This window comes from Fonsecaea nubica, assembly GCF_001646965.1.
Source record: "Fonsecaea nubica strain CBS 269.64 chromosome Unknown Scaff97, whole genome shotgun sequence".
In the NCBI taxonomy this organism is placed as follows: Eukaryota; Fungi; Ascomycota; class Eurotiomycetes; order Chaetothyriales; family Herpotrichiellaceae; genus Fonsecaea; species Fonsecaea nubica.
Genome location: NW_019173770.1, coordinates 27,861 through 44,981, shown reverse-complemented (window position 1 = coordinate 44,981; position 17,121 = coordinate 27,861). Strand labels below are relative to the sequence as shown.

Here is a 17,121-nt window from a genome sequence, read left to right as displayed (position 1 = left end):
GAGGTGTGAGGATCTACCGCTGTATTCCTGCCAGATGGTATATTCATTTCAAGAGACGGTCTTGTCACCGACTCCCATCCATGTCATTCTCGATTCAGACCAAGAGCCCCGACCGACATGACCCCAGAATGGCTGCAGTCGATCTCCACTCTGGGGGAAATAGTTGGATGGGGTACACTCGCACCAATCAAACACAAATCCGCGTCCGTTGAAAATGTCGGAAAAGGCATTGCTTTTCCAGCCGCACGTCAATCAGCAAATCCTAAAATCCAGAGTTGGATTACGACCAGGATAATGCCCGATCACCATCCCAGATTCCCTGTGGTATGATCCTAGGACCGGGATGAACGGAGAACCACCCCGGCGGGTGTTATGGTTGTTCTCTGCTACTACCTACCGTGTGAGGGTATAATGCATTGCCGATGGAATCCCTCTGCAGGTGTCATGCATTCCATCGGTCTACCCACAGGTTCGAATCGTTCTAGACTTGGAATATATTGACAGCGGTTCCCAGTGTCCAATTCCCGCTCCGGGTCACTTCTTGTGTTTTGCGGGAACTCATCCGTCAACCTCTTTGCAATTGCGAGACCGCCGACAGCATGGCTTCTATCCTTAAAAAGATCATTCGCAATGACGCTATGAAGGAAGATCCCGTCGAGATCTATGGATGGAGATCTTTCGTGCTGACCTTGACAGTATGTGCCATTTATTATAACCGAGTTCCAAGGCTGCATTCTCTTGCAATTCACGTTCTGAAGGGCGCAGGCACTGACTTCATTCTTCGCAGGCATGTATGTCCGGCATGCTCTTTGGTATGGACACGGGTATCATTGGCGGTGTCATCGTTCTCCCTGCTTTCACAAAGTTGGTTGGCTCAATCCTCCGTGGGAACAAAGCAATTGACAAGGCCGTAGGAAGTATCATTTTGATGGCCTCAGCAAAAACGATGCCGCAACCCTCTCGGCCAACATTGTCTCGTTCCTCCAGCTCGGGTGCGCATTCGGGGCTTTACTTGCATACCCTTTCGCCGACCGATATGGACGACGTGCTTCCTTGATGGGTTCTGCCTTCATCGGCCTGGTGGGAATTGTCATGCAATTTGCCGCCTCGGGTTACTTAGGGTGTATGTATACAGCTCGGTACGTCTCACACCAACGACACTCGGATAGATATCATCATCTGACCACCATGTAGGCTTATTGCTGGCCTCGGAGCAGGAGCGTGCTCAATGATTGCTCCTCTTTATGTCTCCGAGAACGCTCCTCGGGCTCTCCGGGGTGCGCTTACTGGAACCTTTCAGTTCTTCAACACTTTTGGTGTGATGCTTGCATTTTGGATCGACTATGGTGCCGAACTCCACCTTACCGGCTCCAGCTCCTACATAGTTCCTTTGGCAACACAAGGAATACCGGCGATCCTTTTGATCGTTGGCATGTTCTTCATGAATGAATCCCCTCGCCATCTCGCCAAGCAGGACGAATGGGAAAAGGCCAAAAAGGTCTTGTCCTTGGTTCGGAATCTTCCCGAGGACCATCCCTACCTGCAGAGCGAGTTTCAAGACATTGCCATCCAACTTGAGCGCGAACGCCTCTTGATCAACGGCGCAGGCTGGCGAGCTCTACAACGTGAGATGTGGACGATACCTGGCAACAGGAAACGAGCCTTGATCAGCTTTGTCCTCATGATGTTCCAGAATTTGACCGGTTCAAATGCGATCAATTATTACGGTGAGGCCTATGGGCTTATGGCTGTTTGGTCGTGTTAGGATCTGACTGGTTGTTTTCTAGCACCCACAATCTTCAAGAACATAGGGATCACAGGGACTTCAGTGAGCCTTCTAGCGACCGGCATTTACGGAATTGTGAAGATGTGCTCGTGTGCCACCTATCTGATATTTTTTGCCGATTCGCTGGGGCGACGACGATCTCTCCTCTGGACTGCGATTGCCATTGCCTGTGACATGATGTACATTGGACTCTACGTTCGCATCTCGCCGCCCAAACCTGGTGTGCCGATCTCGGGTGCCGGATACTTTGCCCTTGTGTGTATTTACTTGTTTGCAGTCTTCTTCCAAATGGGGTGGGGGGCGACACCCTGGATATATGTGTCTGAAATCCCCAGCGCACGATTGCGTTCTATGAATGTGTCCATCGCAGCATCCTCCCAGTGGCTCTGGAACTTTGTCATTGCAAGAGCCGTGCCAAATATGTTGGTGAACATGGGGAGTAATGGTTATGGGTGAGTCTATTGTCAAAACATCGAAGGAAACCCACCAATATTACCCAGTCGCTGACGTGTGGATGCAGAACCTACATATTCTTTAGCGTTTGCTGCCTTTGTTCATTTGTGTTTGTGTGGTTCTTTGTTCCAGACACCAAAGGTGCGTACATGGAAGAAGTAGGAAAGACTGTATCCATCTAACCCTTTGATAGGGATGTCTCTGGAACAGATGGATGACTTGTTCGGAGTGACCGAGCTCGTCCATCAGAAGGTCGGAGGTGAGTCCGCCATAACCCATGATGGGGAGACGAAAAGCATCCATGGGGTCGAGACTCTTGTGGAAAATGTTGGCAAGGTGTAATTGAAGCAGACAGAGTCGGGCATGGTAGGAGGAGGGAATGGCGGCAGGATCTGGGATGGTCTCTGGACGACAATCAGTGCTCTCTGCTAAGCAGTCCTGTGAAAAGTTCTTCTCGTGCCTAATTCAGGTAGTACTTAACAAGCTCCCCGACCGTGTATATACCTAGGTGGATTTGTGCCTTCCTAGAATCCGTGCATTCAGAGTACCTGATTCATTTATCGCTACCACATCTTCACCTCCACCAGGCCCCACTAAGAAAGCCTGGAAAGTACTCCGCCAAAAGCGTTTGGGGAAGTGGAGTGAGATCTGAAGGAGCAGCAATGCTCTGTCTCCAATAGGCGAATGTGGGGTTGAGGATCTCAAGGAGTGACTTGGAGGGCCCCATTTGGAGCAGGTATACTTGTAATGCATTAGTGGTAGACATTCAAAAGGCAACGGGGGGTGGCTTTTCGATGCGGTACAGAGGTCGGACATCATCGTGTACTGACTTCTGCGTGAATCAGCCATGGGTTCGGGAGACGCCAAATTTCCAATCCGATACAATGATCCTGAATATCAACAAATTCACCGCAACCTCTTTTCACATTCTCTTCTATGCCCCCTCGAGGATGTCCTTCCACCCGGTGTCAATCAGCAGCAGTTTGATTGTGCGGTTGCCGAGTTCGGAGAAGCGGTCGGGGAGGACAATGTCTTCAAAGGACAGGCGCTGGAAGAGTATGTAGATCCTTACGAATTGTGGGAGGATGAAGGTAAAAGGAAAATGCCGAGTGCGGCGGTATGGTGAGTGTCGCCATGGAAAAGCGAATGCAGCTCTCACTGAAAATTCAGTCCTTGTTCCATCGATGAGCTCCGGATAGTCTTGAAAGTCGCCAACAAATTTGGTATTCCTGTCTGGACCTTCTCGCGAGGGAAGAATTTGGGGTGAGTGTGTAAACTGAAAGAGGGAGTCCAGAAACTGAGACTCGCAGATACGGAGGACCAGCGCCAAGGCTTAATGGGTCTGTCGCACTCGACCTGCATCGCATGAACAAGATTATCGAGGTCAACGACAAGTTCTCTTATGCGGTGGTCGAGCCGGGAGTCACCTTTACAGACCTGTACCTCTACTGTGTTGAGCACAAGCTGGGAGTCTGGCCAAGTGTTCCTTCACTAGGATGGGGAAGCGTGGTCGGGAACGTAAGCGATGCACTCATATTGACTGGCAGAAATACTCATCGTCTTACAGACCGTGGACCGCGGTACCGGTTTCACACCGACGGCCACACACCATCAGCACATCAGTGGAATGGAGGTCATGCTTGCCGACGGCGACCTTGTGCGGACAGGCCAGTTTGCGATATCCAACTCCCCATCAGCACACCTCTCCAAATTCAGCTTTGGCCCGTCCATCGAAGGCTTGTTCCTGCAGAGCAATCTGGGAATCGTCACCAAGATGGGGATCTGGCTTCATCCGCAACCACAAGCCTACATGTCCTGCACGTTTGACATGCCGAATTTTGAAGACGTCGAAGTTATTGTTGATATATTCGGATCATTACGCAGAGATGGACTGTTGCCCAACACAGTATACGTCTCGAATATTGTGGAATGGTTGGGTATGACGGGCAAACGTGCTGAGTTGTGGCCAGAAGAAGGCCCTATTCCAGACTGGCGGCTCCGGGAACTTCAAAAAGAATTAGGATTCGGATACTGGAACGTCAAATTTGGTCTGTATGGTGCAAAGGCGGTGGTCCAATCCCACTTTGACGAATTGAAGAGGATAATAGGACAAAAGGTGCCTGGCGCAGAGTACCATCTTCAAGGTCACCTCTTCTCTGGGGAAGACGACAAGCTTCTGGATGCAAACTCGATCCCGGATCCCCATGGTGGCTTCTTCGTCGGAGTTCCCAGCCTGTGGAGCCTACCAATGGTGAGATACAGATTGCCAAAGGAAAAGGCCGGCATAGGCGCCCATGCGGACTATTCTCCCATCATTCCCTCTGATGGCAAAATGGTGCTGGAGTGGGTGAAAACGGCTCGCAATATCTGTGAAGGCCGAGGGTTCGACCTCTTCTGCGACTTTTTTATGCATGAACGACACCTCATTTTTGTCAACATGATGGTCTTCGATAAGGCAAACCCCAGCCATCGGAAAACCGTGGATGCAATTTTCCGGGACCTGTACAGAGAAGGTCGACAAAGGGGTTTCAGCAAGTATCGGTCCCACATTAACTACATGGGTATGAAAGCATCGCACCATTCCAAGGACCATGTCTGACCAAGCTTATAGATCTGGTCGCGGACGCGTACGACTTCAACGATCACGCATACCGGAGATTTGTGGAGAGATTGAAGGTTCGTGAATCAGAAGACCACCTCATCTAGTAGTTGCTCACCAGTCTGGTAGGATACAGTAGACCCGAATGGAATCCTGTCACCCGGTAAGCAGGGCATATGGCCAGCGAGATATCGTCATCTCAAAGAAAAGCTATAGAATATGCCCCTTCACCAGGTTGCCGTATTGGACGGGTATTTCATCTATTTGCCTACGGACAGCGTTGTCAGGACTCAACTGGTTCTACTCCAGCTCTGACTCGTCGAATTCTCCTGATCGCCACAGGTTCCCCGGCGTGGCAAGTGAATCCATGGCTATATGATTGCTAGACTGCGGTTGTCAACAATCATTTCTGGTGTCTCTGCATTGTAGACGCAGTCCCCAGAATTTTGTATCAGTTCGAATCGGAAGCCTGTTGGCTTTCCATAGACTCTTTTGGCGATGCCGTTATATCCATAAACCGAGTTAGGAACTGGTGGACCTACCAAATATGCATTTGAATAGCAGGGCAAGACGGGCTCTCTTGCATGGAAATCAACACTTTGAGGACCCTACCACTCACGTCTTCCAAACTTATGATATCTACTTCACCATACTATTCTTCAGTTAGTGACAGCTTACACCTTACGTCTACTGGACCTAGCTTATTTAATAAAGGAACCGTGACTGAAGGAAGCCTGACCCGTTAGGCCAGACAGGAAGCAGCTCTGATAGCTAAGTAGTCGTCTTAGACAACCGGAGAAACCTGGAGAGGGATGGAAAATGTATTCCGTGGCAGGACACGACCATTTGATGACAGTTCCAGCTCGTAAAGGTCGAGTTCCCGGGTCTATTATTAATTTGCTTGGGGCCCTCATTTAAGACAAAGGTACTTAAATGTCATTTATAAAATACCCATCACTTCGGGTGACATGACCCATGGCACCGACATCTCAAACCCTCCGTGTTCAAACATTGCAGGAAACAGGTCGAGGTCGTGCTCGTGAGATATCACAGAACCTGGCTCCGAAGAGAAGATTGGGAGCGATTGACTCAATTTAGACAAGAGGCCGTTGTCAGCCTCGTTCCAGGTGGTCCCGCTTTGTGAAGGGAGCGAAGGAAAGTTATATCGGCGCATCAGATAGAGCACCTGCTTGGACAGGGTCCGCGCGCAGGCGAAGGAGACTTGCATCTCTTGCACGCTGCGGACACACGAATCCACGAGTTCGAGGCACTCGCCCGCATCGCTCTCCCCTCTGTCCATCCAGTTCGCTATCAAAACCAACACTGCGACGATGATGCCGGAGATTGAGTTACCTATCATGGTCCGCGCACTTCCGTGATGAGTTCTGTAGTCTTTGGTGATGGCTGCGACTCGTAGGGCGTGGCTAATGCAGGTCGAGCGGGCAGTAACCGTCTCCGGGGAAATATCCGGGATCGCTGCCCCAAAACGAGCTTCCGAGAGCCTCTCCAGCATGCAGGCACTGTGATAATGGAGACTTGGCTCTCAAGTCAGCAGAGTCGGCGACAGATAGTAAAGACGGCCATCTCCATAGATTCTCAAGGAGGAGAGCACTTGATCTCGAACAAGATACGCCATTCGCGGAGGACAACCTACTGTAACACGTGAATAGCGGGCGGCGACTCTGGAGCGTAATGAAGGCTCGGATGTAGCGCTGACAGCCACTTGCGCGCGTCCTGTTGCAGGAGCATGTTCGACGGAAGTTTTCGATTTCTGTGTAGACCAAGTTAGCAAGCGGCGGAGCGCGGAGTCGAAGTTGTGGATACATGGAATCGCATATGCGCTCGAGGAGTTCACTCAGGTCAGCCCAAGCACCAGCAATGACATCGTCCCACTTGTGTTCGCCTGGTGATGTTGCAGGACGACTTTGAGTGACATCGTCGAGGCTTATCAGATGAGGTCGCCCAAGGTATGTCGACCACAACCTGTGATTACGAGGGTCAGTATATATGACGTCAAAACGAAGGGCCAAACCTACTGATCCAAGGTGAAACAGCCCCAGAATGCAGTTCTACGTACTTCCGAGTCCATCTGGGTGCAGCTGTCCTCTCGCACCATGGAGAGCTCGTGGTTGAGGCCAAATTCGAAAGCGAGACGGATAGCGCGACCTAAGTCGATATCTCAATACTGAGTGTCTGAGCATATTTGCGGTTGTGCCTACCTGAATCCATCCATCCTCTCACGTCCGAACCCGAGTAAGAAACACAAATTACGCTCAACAGGCCCAGAGCCTGCACAGTGGTCACGCTTGCATCGTTCTGTAGCTCCTCCTCCACCAGAGTGGTGGCTTTCCGAAACAGATAAGGCTCTTCACAACGGTAGCTCTGAGTCTCAACCTCGGCCGGCACCACCAGAGCCCTGATCTCCGGGTAATCTGACACCCTGGCGGCCGAGGCCAATATGGCGTAGAGCAAAGCCTTGCTGTAGTACCGGCAACGACCGGCTTCCATGTCGCTCAAAAAGGCTTGTCGGTTAACCAATTGGATGACTCCATGCTGGTACTTCCAATAATGGTCGAGGAGGTGATTCTGGAGCTTACATGGCAGCTCGCGGGCATTATTTTGCGGTACCTCTCCCAGCGTCTCGGTACAAGAAAACCAAGAAGATATACTCTCGGCGGTGTGGAGGCTGGAAGACGGACCGTAGAAATGCAGCCGACCTGCTCGGTCTGTACTGATCCGTGGCTCAGCCCGACAAAGCCTGCCAATTAGATTGGTAGAAGACCTCCTGGACTGGATGCCTCCTCGAGAAGAGTTGAGGGATTCATGGCGCGTGGAGTCCGACAGCTGGGATGATACGTCGGTGGGCTCGCCTGCTGGTTCGCTGCTGGGAGGGACGTCCATACCGTGCTTGCGCAGCTCCGCTTCCAGCTGCAGGACGCGGCGTTCCAACTTCGTGGTGTAATTCCGGGCTGAATTGCTACATGTCGGGTTCTTCGCTTAGCGAAAGCGGTCCGTGAAGCCAAAGGAAAGCTCTGACGGTGGGTAGGGGCGCCTGGTCAAGGCACAACATACAATTTCCTTCCATCCTCCTCCGGCACGGAACAGGACAACCCCAGTTTCACGCAACGGGTACAAGGACTTCGGCTGTCTCTTTGACACTACTCGTAAACCCATTCCAGATACTTAGTCCAGGACAATGGCGACAATGCGAGACTGGTGCCCTACCTTGACTTTCTTCTGCCTACAAGCGTTGCAGGCCAGGAACATATCTTGATCGGAGGTTGGGCGCCTCCTCTTGCGTCGTGCCGTCTCCAAGGCCTCTTTGGTCGGGTCTTTGAAGATGCCATCGTCGGCGAGGAGCGAGGCGGGCAAATTGAAATTGAAGTCGGACCAGACTCGATCCATGCTTCGGGTAAGCAAGGAAGTTAGGGAAGCTATTCGTGGGAGATTCTCACTCAGCAAGGACGACTCATGAACGATGCGAGCAAAGACGACAAACAGAACAAAGAAGGAGCAAGGTCACTGGCCCGACGATCACATCACGTATGAATTTCGGGGGCTCGAGAAGGGCGGGGAAACTCCCCGCACCCCGCGTTAAGTTGTGCGCACCGATTTCTCGACCTTGGAGCCTCGAAGCGAGTCGATGATATTTGGGGCAGGACAAAGTACCCGGGACCCTGGACCGAGCTCCGCTTCGGAGGTGCAATTCTCCATTTGGCCACACAAACAGGGGCATTCTATGTCAGTGGTCAGTGACTATGGGCTTATCCACGAATCAGCCGTGGCTCAATTTGTGTGACTCCGGTGATCGTCGTCTCGACTTGAGATTCTCCCCGACTTGTTTGCCGATGCCCTCTGGCACCATGGTCGATCGTGCTGACTTTGCCCTGGTCATCTAATGAGTTTGCACTCCCCAGCAAGAGCCGAATAAGGAAACAGGATCGCCTCGAAGACTCGCCTTGGAAGTCAAGGGGTCAAATTTGTGGCGTTCACGTGGGTTCTTCCACCTTTCAACAAGCTTGCAGAAACAGCCATGTTCGCGGAGGAAGGAGCCTTTCCCAAGAGTCGGGATAGAAACGTGAGCAAGCATTGGTTGCGGAGATGTCTTCCCCGAGAGTAAATATATGGAGCAGGCACATCAATGGACCTGCAAGCCCTGGACCGAAGTGAAACTCTGGATAACTAAGGAGGGATCACTGTGCTTTCCGTGCCGAAAAGGGGAACGCCGACCCCGGAGTTGCTATTCTCCAGGGCCCGCTCGGGAAGATCCACTAGAGTGCTAGCTTGCATCCTCATCAGGTGGGGCCTATGGACGTTGCCAGAGTCATCAACACGACGCGACTCATGTCAGTCAAAGCCCGACTTCTGGAGAACAGAGTCCGCATCTTCGTCGATTAAAGTATCTGGTTCGAAGTCAAAGCAAATATCTCGCAGTAGATTTACTTCTGATGATGACAATGGGGCGGTGACGTCGTGTCACAAGGTTCGTAAGATTCGACAAATCGAAGAGCTGGGATTGGCATTGTAACCCGCAAAGGACAACAAGCCTTGATCGTGCCTCGGAAGTAGCCTCTGCTCGGCTTAACCATCACCAGGTTGCTGGTGCCTCTCTCAGCGACATGCGTCTCCTTCGAGAGGTGGTCAATTGGCCGGAGTTGCAAAGCACCGACGACTGACGGAGATTGAGCGCCGAAATGTACAACGCTGGGAGCATAGATAGGGGGGCGTCTATATCAAAGGCGACACTTATAGCACGAGAGTCTGGTATCCTCCAGCTTCAACCGAACAACACTGATCCTAATTTACAAGCGTACAGCCTTTGGTGGATTATCTCCTGCGCTGAAAGGTGCAACCATGCTCGCGCACAGCTTTCCCATGTCCTTCGTGGATGCTGTCCCAATTATTGGGGTGACAGTGGGAATTATCTTGTGCTATCGGCTCATCTACAATCTCTTCTTCCATCCGTTGGCCAAGTACCATGGCCCTTGGTATGCCGGTGCATCTTCTCTTCCGATTGCCATCATATCCGTCCTGAAAGTCGAGCCACAATGGCTTATGGGCGTAGTGAAGAGATACGGCAGTACGTCTGACCATTTTCACGGGCACGAGATGTATGCTGACCGACTACGTCAATTTAGCGAAGGAGCCGATCCGCATCTCTCCGTCAGTGTTATTGTTTCCACAACCTTCTGCTCTCAAAGAAATCTACTGGGATCCCAAATGTAACCGCAAGATGTCTCTGTACGGAACGGGTGCAATGGGACCTCCTCATCTGTTCACCACCCTTGATGGCGAAGAACACAAGAATTTGAGAAAGGCTCTCGGTGGGCAGCAAGTATGTTTCATCTAACTCGACATGCTCGACAATGAATTACTGACTGAATGCCTCGTTGACTAGTGGACGATCGGGTTCCTCAAAAATAAATGGGAGCCTCGCCTCGACGATCTGGTCTCCCTGTTCATCAGCAGGATGTCGGAAAAGGCCCAAGCTAAAGAGAAAGTCTTAATGTCTGAAAGAGTGGCGTAAGTGACGTGCGTGGATGTCATTTGAAGAGAGATGGCTGAATTGTAACAAGTGAATTTGCAGCCGATGTCATGACTATGCTTTCTTTCAGCGAGCCCTGGGGGTTTGTCAAGAACAGTCGTGACGAGCGAGGCATCCTCAGCAGCTGGCGCCGAGGACTTCCTCTGTTTGGATTCGCCGGACGCTCGACTACCTTTCGAAAGATCCTGTCCATTCCCGGTGTAGGTGAACGCTTCCTTCCCAAGGAGACTGACGAAAATGGGTTCGGTTACTTGATGAACTGGGCCGACAAGCAAGTCAGTCGTCGTGAGAAGGAGGTAGAAGATGGATTGGTGATGAAGCAACCAGATTACCTTCAATAGTGAGTCCAGGCGATATCGGGAATGCCGCGGCCCGAGTGCTGATCATCACACAATAGCTGTCTCGATGCCCGCCGGGATGGAAAGCCCCTCACCGCCGTAGAGAAACGTGCTCATGTCACACTACTCATTCAAGCCGGGGCTGATACCACGGGGACCGCTCTCGGAGCCACTCTACGATTTATGACTCTGAATCCCGAGACAAAGGAACGTGCTTGGGAGGAAATTCTTGTCGCAGAGAAGGAAGGCAAGCTCTCCACTCCGATCCAATATGAAGAGACGCGAGAGTATCTTCCCTACTTCTGCGCCTGCATCAAAGAAGCGATCAGACTGTGTCCTCCTGCCGACAATCTCTTCGGCCGTGTGGTAGGAGAAGGCGGCAAGGTGATCGAAGGTCAATTCCTTCCTCCTGGCACGGAGATTACTAGCAACGCATACGTCGTTCAGAGAGATCCCGACCTCTATCCTGATCCAGAGGCTTTCCGTCCTGAGAGATGGCTGGAAAGCAAGGAAAAGGCAGCAGAACTTGAGCTTCACCAATTCGTGTTCGGCATTGGCCCTCGCATTTGTCTAGGAAAGGACGTGGCCATTATTGAGCTACATAAGCTCCTCCCCGAGGTATGTTACATCTGTGCTTTTCTTCCCTGCAGCATGAGGACAAACGAAACCCTGTCATGAAAGATAATTGTACCCAATTTGACCAAGCCTCTTTAGATCATTCGGCGGTTCGACCTGGAGCTTGTGACAGCCGGAAAATATGTCGTAGCTGGAGGTGTTGCGTACTTCGAAAATTTCAACGTGAAACTCATCTCAAGGGAGGATGCTTTGCAATGAATTCTATAGTTCAGAGATACACTGAAATTGTATGTGGTAGTGCCCTCCCTTGACACGATTTGGTCGATTTTGGTGCCTTCTTTCTGAACCACCTCGCTCAAGGCACCCCATGGGAGTCCTCCGAAGAGAAGGGGCGAACAGGAATTAACAACAAGTAGACGAGATGTCATTTGGAGCCATTTCCCATATCTGATCTTGATTACGCTCCCTCCTCCCTGTTTGGGACATTGTATGGTCAACACAATACAGACGCCACTGAGGCAGCTGAGCCAATACGACTCTGTAGGTCATTGTGGCCTCATTTCCTAGTTTCCGCTTTGCCCTCGCTCCGATCCCAACACCAAGTGGGTTGAGAATCATGTAGATGCGCACATCACGAGGTCCTGTGCTTTCCCCGTTTCAAGAAAGCGACAACCAATACGAGGTATGTAAGCTTGACAAATCCGCCAGGTGGAAATCATGACGTGAAATTGTGAGGCTGATCGAGACCTCCCCTGGTTTCCTGTCTGCCAGGACCGAACTAGAAGCTGGTCAACTGTTGCTAGTATCTCCAAAAGACACCTACCGCCTGCGCTTCTTTCCGAAGACGGTCTAGAGCGACAGGCATTGGATAGCCTATCCAACTCCAGATGCAAGCTTGCCCAACAAGAGAGCCGATCTAGGCATTGCGAGCCCTGCATTATATTTACGGCGCATTCATGCATGGGACCTTTACGAGTTCAGAGCGGCGCGTAACATAATACTACGAGGTGCACATGCTCTTGTCGGCCTTGCGCAGAGCCGCAATACGCCTGTCTTCAGGCTTGCTTTGCTGTCAGCTCGCTAACAAGGTGAATGGCTATCTTGTTTGTGCTCCCCCCGGGCTCTCAGTTCGACCCCTTAACCCCAGGCTTTGCTGTCTTCTAATAGTTCAAGCCAAAGAGCTAGCCAGTCACAAGGCTTTCTGGCTTCCAGATGGTGCGCAGGTTACTCGTTACAATTGTGGCCCCCAACCCGGTTCAAACCAGTCAATATATTCAACGGTGAAGACCATCTGGCTGGTACTCGGTACTTGTTTCTAGACCTGCCTAAAGCACCGCATATTGCAGCAAGATACAGTACAACCCCGATCGACAGACTCCGTTGTCACAACCGAATCCTAGGAGACTTTATCCACAATTCCATACTTGAGCATCATGGTCGTCGGTGACAAGAGTATTATAAACTCGGCTTTGAAGTGGAACACTATTTGAATTGAATTGAATGGTTTTGCTGCCCTCCCATCCTGGTCAAGTACACGGTAAGTCTGCATGAATCTGGCTGTGGGTGGCTGGTAGCCGGGGCACGTGCCGAGGTTCTATAGCGAAGTGGATCCAATCTCTGCAGGGGACCAAGTTTGTCCGCAAATGGACGGAGGATCTTTTTTTCCCTCGGTGGCAGACTCTCGAAAACGAGGTATAACATTAACATGGATATGGAGATGTAGAAGCAAGTACCTAGAAGAGAAGGTCCTGATTGTATAGCTCCAGCTTGAGAGGCAAATACTCAATGGTGATGACCCTCCCAAGGTCGTACCGTTATCCACGCTCAACATACGTCCCAGTCAATCCAAGATGATTCATTCCTTTAAACATAGAAACAAGGCTATGTACCGAGTACTCCAGCGACTATTATCTCGAGCGTACATTACACCCCACCCAACCTTGACCACACGATTTACTTGGTTCATCATCAACCGCGATTTATCTCTTCATTCTCCAACTTCTTCCTCTCGCCCATCCCCAATTGGCACCTGCGCCTGGTGCAGAACAGTTGAACAGTTGATGTCTGTCTATCCCCAGTCTTTTTTGCATGATGTAAAGCCCCTCACCTCCCTCCTCGGAGAACATGGGCGGAATTTTCTTTGGGCGGCTGTGATGTTCGAATGTTTGACAGAGAACTTGTCTTTCACGTAATAATTTGGGCAGTTGGGAGCAAAGATATTTCAGGGAATAACGTGGTGGTGGATAGATCGACGAAACGAAGGCCATACATCCCTCATGCATATAGAATGGATCAAGAAAACTATACCAGCTCGACATAAGTACCTTTACATATCACAAAATGGATTTGCCCATTTTTATTTTCCCATTATCTGTCTAGATGACAACGTATTCTTTCAAATTCGCGTACATTCTATTCTTTGATATTATTACCTACCCAGGTGACCGAGTTACTTATAATAAACACTGAGGAGTTAACGGACTGACTTCAGTGAGGCATGTCAATTCGTCCGGTATCTGTTGAGATTAGCCCGCTAGAACCTTCCTATACACAATCGCATTTTTGCTATCCTTTTCCGGAGGATCTGAATATCAATTTTTCTTCTTTTTTTCTTTCTTTTCTTTTTTCAGACAAATCCATGTTCATGTCGCGGCTTTCCTTCTTCTTCGTCTTCTTCTCCAATTGTCGATCGTCTGAAAAACAAAACAACAACAATCAAGCCTCGTTTCTGTCTGCATCGTTGATCATTTCCATTCCCAACGGATTTGACACAAGGATGGGTCGTCTATACAACTGGGGCTGTGCCATGGTGGCTGGATCCGGTAGCATGCTCTACGGCTATGATGCAGCCATCATCGCTTCGACGTAAATCTTAGACCAAGCCTCCCAAGATGTCGATCAAGAGCTTACTAGATCTTCAGATTTGCTCAGACCGGCTTCATAGATTACTTCAAGCCCAATGCGACAGTAATGGGGTATGTCGTTCCACTAAGCTTGTCCTCTCCTCCCATCTCTTCTGCTGCTTGGGCTGACTTTGTCTCGACTCATCATCAGGGCGATCGGATCGAGTTACTTTGGCGGAGTCGTTCTTGGCCTGGTCCTCATCACCATGATCGCCCAGAGGCTAGGTAGGAAAAGATCCATACAGGTTGGCGGCGTGATAGGTCTCGTCGGCGCCATCATGCAGACCGCCGCTCAAGACATTGCCGTCTTCTTTGTCGGCCGGGTTATCGCAGGAGCGTCATCTGGCATCATGTTGACCACTGTCAACGTGTACCAGTCTGAAATTGCACCGCCCAAGGAACGAGGTGCCATGGTCGCGTTCCAGCTTCTCGTCCTTTCCGCAGCCGGAGCCCTGGCGTCGTGGGTCGGATACGCATGTCACTTCTCATCCAATGCCACCTTCTCTTGGTATGGATCACGATCCCCAGACTTCCTCGTTGGCAACATGGTTCACTAATAGTGAGGCATAGGCGATTCCCTATAGCTCTTCAGATGCTTCCGGCCATAGCTCTCATCATAGGATGCTTTTTCATTCCTTTCTCCCCCCGATGGCGTATGTGTGTCCTTGTGTTTGTAGCTTGCATATTGTCGAGCAACAAAAATGAGGTTATCGAAGCTGACCAGAGCATTGTTACCCACAAATCAAGTCATCTCACGAGACCGTCATGCAGAAGCCCAGGCGGTTCTGAAAAGATTACACGATGACCACGAAGACCCGCTCTTCTGGGAAAAGGAGTATCTGCAAATATCCGCGCAGCTGGCTGAAGAGGCCAGAGAGAAAGCCACAAGCTCTTGGGTCCATATACTCACCAACAAGAAAGAATTAAAGCGAACTTTGGTCGCGATCGCGGCACTCACCTGCCTGCAAACAAACGGCGCGCAGACTATCCAAGTATATCAGGTAAGCTCGACCGATTATTAACAAGGTTACGTACATGATCCTGATTTTCCCTCCAGTCAGTGCTTTACTCAAAGTTGGGCTTTTCCGTTGGTCAAACGTTGCTGATGGCCGGTGTTTTCCAAATCATCTTGACCGTAGGCTGTCTTCTGGGCTTGTTCTTGGTCGATCGAGTTGGTCGAAGAAGACTCTTTCTGGGCAGCTTCATTGTCCTGTCAATATGTCTCAGTATATTTGCAGCCTGTTCTGCCAAATATGAATCCACTGGTCGTTCGGGTACCTTCTCACTCTGTCGTTTGATGCTCGACATTGCTAATCTTCCACAGGCTATGGTAAGGGAGGGGTGGCAATGGTCATGATCTTTATCTTCTTCTTTGGGTCTATCTCCGGAACACCTTATGCATATGCCGCAGAAGTCTTAGCCACCAAGAATAGGGCGACCGGATTTGCCATGGGACTCTTCAGCTCCAACGCGATCACCATTGTATTCACTCAGACTGCGCCAATAGCCTTGGAAGCAATCAGCTGGAAGTTTAATTTCGTTTTCATCGGATGTAACCTCGTCTTCTTCCCCATCGTCTTCTTTTACTTTCCTGAGGTAAGTGCCTTCTTCCCCTTGTGAATTTTGTTGAACGGCATGACTGACGATTCAATAGACCAAAGGCCTGACATTAGAAGAGGTCAATTCGGTCTTTGGGGAGAAGGTCCAGGTGCAGCTTTCCAGCATTAGCCACGAAGCAGCGGAAAAACAAGTCATCCAAACAACTGAAATCATAAAGTCCGGGGCGTCAGCCTGATGAATGCGCGACACCATCTAGACCAACCTCCGGCTTCTCTCTGGGCGAGAAAGAGATAGTTGTCTTCAATCGTTGCTGCGGTTGAAATCAATCAATAACAAAAGGTCAATCATATCATACGCGCTTTCATGTCGTGTTTGTCTTGATCTCTTGATTTCTTAGTCTCATTATATACAATTCCGTTTCCCCTTGATCGGGGGCAAACTTGTCTTCTAGTTGCTAGATTTCGTTCTTGCGGGTTTCCCTTCCCAGGTTGAGTGACACCACGGCTTTCAGAAGAACGGCATGAACCCTCGCACTGGTGGCGGTAACCGCCTCGTGTCACTAAGCCTAGCGAGCTCTCAAGTAGTTACCCGGCGAGATCGGTAGGAGTATTAAACGATCTACGTTTGAGGTAGGTCCCCAGTCCGCTCCCTAATTAGACGCTTTAAACAATTTACCGTGAATCGTTTATGGCATTACTGATAGGGTAGGGTATGTTTCTCCAAAATATTGTTAGGGAATGGCTCAGCATCGCAATCAGACTCCTGGGCTATCTCTGGCTAACAAAGAAGAGAGAGAAGAGAGAGCTGCGCTTGGTGCTGTAGAAGGTTGGCAGACCACCCCAATAGGGAAGGTAGCGTTACGTTGGTCATGTGACTAGCACACTCCGCCACCACTCTCTTTACGCGAAACAATACAAACTGGGAACTCAAGGGACAAATTGTGGTAGCCCTCACGGACTTTTGGCTACGCTCAAGCTACTCAGGACCGCACACCCACAGCTCAGAATGGCGCTTAGGTCAACTGGAGAGGTCAGGAGCCGCCGTTGAATATTCTGGTATGGGGCCGCCGCGCTGGAACAGAGTGGAAAGCGCGGCTTGAAAAACGGCTTTGCAAGGTACGGCTCCATCATACTACTGGGGGCCAAGATGTCGACGGGGAGCCCGATACATACGCTATGGAGCCTCGAAGGATATAGACATCTGATGCAAATTCAAAGACCCGCCTTGTCACAAGTGGTGGTCCACTACCAGATCAAACAAGCGACGCGTCAAGACGTGATGCAGAAAGCTGTCGCTCTTCGCCGACATATTGAACAAGTCTTTGGAGAGAGGGTTTTCGGGAGAAAAAAAAGTCCCTCTTC

General features: G+C 50.5%; 5 protein-coding genes across 5 annotated transcripts; 4 read left to right on the top strand and 1 right to left on the bottom strand.

The window, feature by feature from the left end:
- Window positions 1-599: 599 nt before the first annotated feature.
- Window positions 600-5,054, top strand: AYO20_09864 (hypothetical protein; the record flags this gene model as incomplete). The annotated part of the gene is made up of 13 exons (XM_022648132.1): window positions 600-695; window positions 788-864; window positions 915-1,139; window positions 1,195-1,727; window positions 1,788-2,238; window positions 2,307-2,380; window positions 2,433-2,498; window positions 3,085-3,361; window positions 3,410-3,502; window positions 3,550-3,757; window positions 3,807-4,800; window positions 4,851-4,915; window positions 4,968-5,054. The coding sequence occupies 13 exons, from the start codon at window positions 600-602 to the stop codon at window positions 5,052-5,054; spliced, it is 3,246 nt and encodes a 1,081-aa protein (XP_022495881.1).
- Window positions 5,055-5,778: 724 nt separating this feature from the next.
- On the bottom strand, window positions 5,779-8,243 carry AYO20_09863 (hypothetical protein; the record flags this gene model as incomplete). The annotated part of the gene is made up of 6 exons (XM_022648131.1): window positions 5,779-6,373; window positions 6,493-6,609; window positions 6,663-6,821; window positions 6,875-7,004; window positions 7,058-7,807; window positions 8,084-8,243. The coding sequence occupies 6 exons, from the start codon at window positions 8,241-8,243 to the stop codon at window positions 5,779-5,781; spliced, it is 1,911 nt and encodes a 636-aa protein (XP_022495880.1).
- Window positions 8,244-9,692: 1,449 nt separating this feature from the next.
- Window positions 9,693-11,555, top strand: AYO20_09862 (hypothetical protein; the record flags this gene model as incomplete). Its single annotated transcript, XM_022648130.1, has 6 exons — window positions 9,693-9,918; window positions 9,977-10,173; window positions 10,237-10,361; window positions 10,415-10,723; window positions 10,781-11,339; window positions 11,436-11,555. The coding sequence occupies 6 exons, from the start codon at window positions 9,693-9,695 to the stop codon at window positions 11,553-11,555; spliced, it is 1,536 nt and encodes a 511-aa protein (XP_022495879.1).
- A 2,518-nt stretch (window positions 11,556-14,073) lies between these two features.
- Window positions 14,074-14,757, top strand: AYO20_09861 (hypothetical protein; the record flags this gene model as incomplete). The annotated part of the gene is made up of 3 exons (XM_022648129.1): window positions 14,074-14,162; window positions 14,219-14,272; window positions 14,352-14,757. 3 exons carry the CDS (start codon window positions 14,074-14,076, stop codon window positions 14,755-14,757), a joined length of 549 nt encoding a protein of 182 aa, XP_022495878.1.
- A 144-nt stretch (window positions 14,758-14,901) lies between these two features.
- On the top strand, window positions 14,902-15,995 carry AYO20_09860 (hypothetical protein; the record flags this gene model as incomplete). Its single annotated transcript, XM_022648128.1, has 4 exons — window positions 14,902-15,201; window positions 15,258-15,426; window positions 15,525-15,796; window positions 15,855-15,995. 4 exons carry the CDS (start codon window positions 14,902-14,904, stop codon window positions 15,993-15,995), a joined length of 882 nt encoding a protein of 293 aa, XP_022495877.1.
- Between the last annotated feature and the right edge of the window lie 1,126 nt (window positions 15,996-17,121).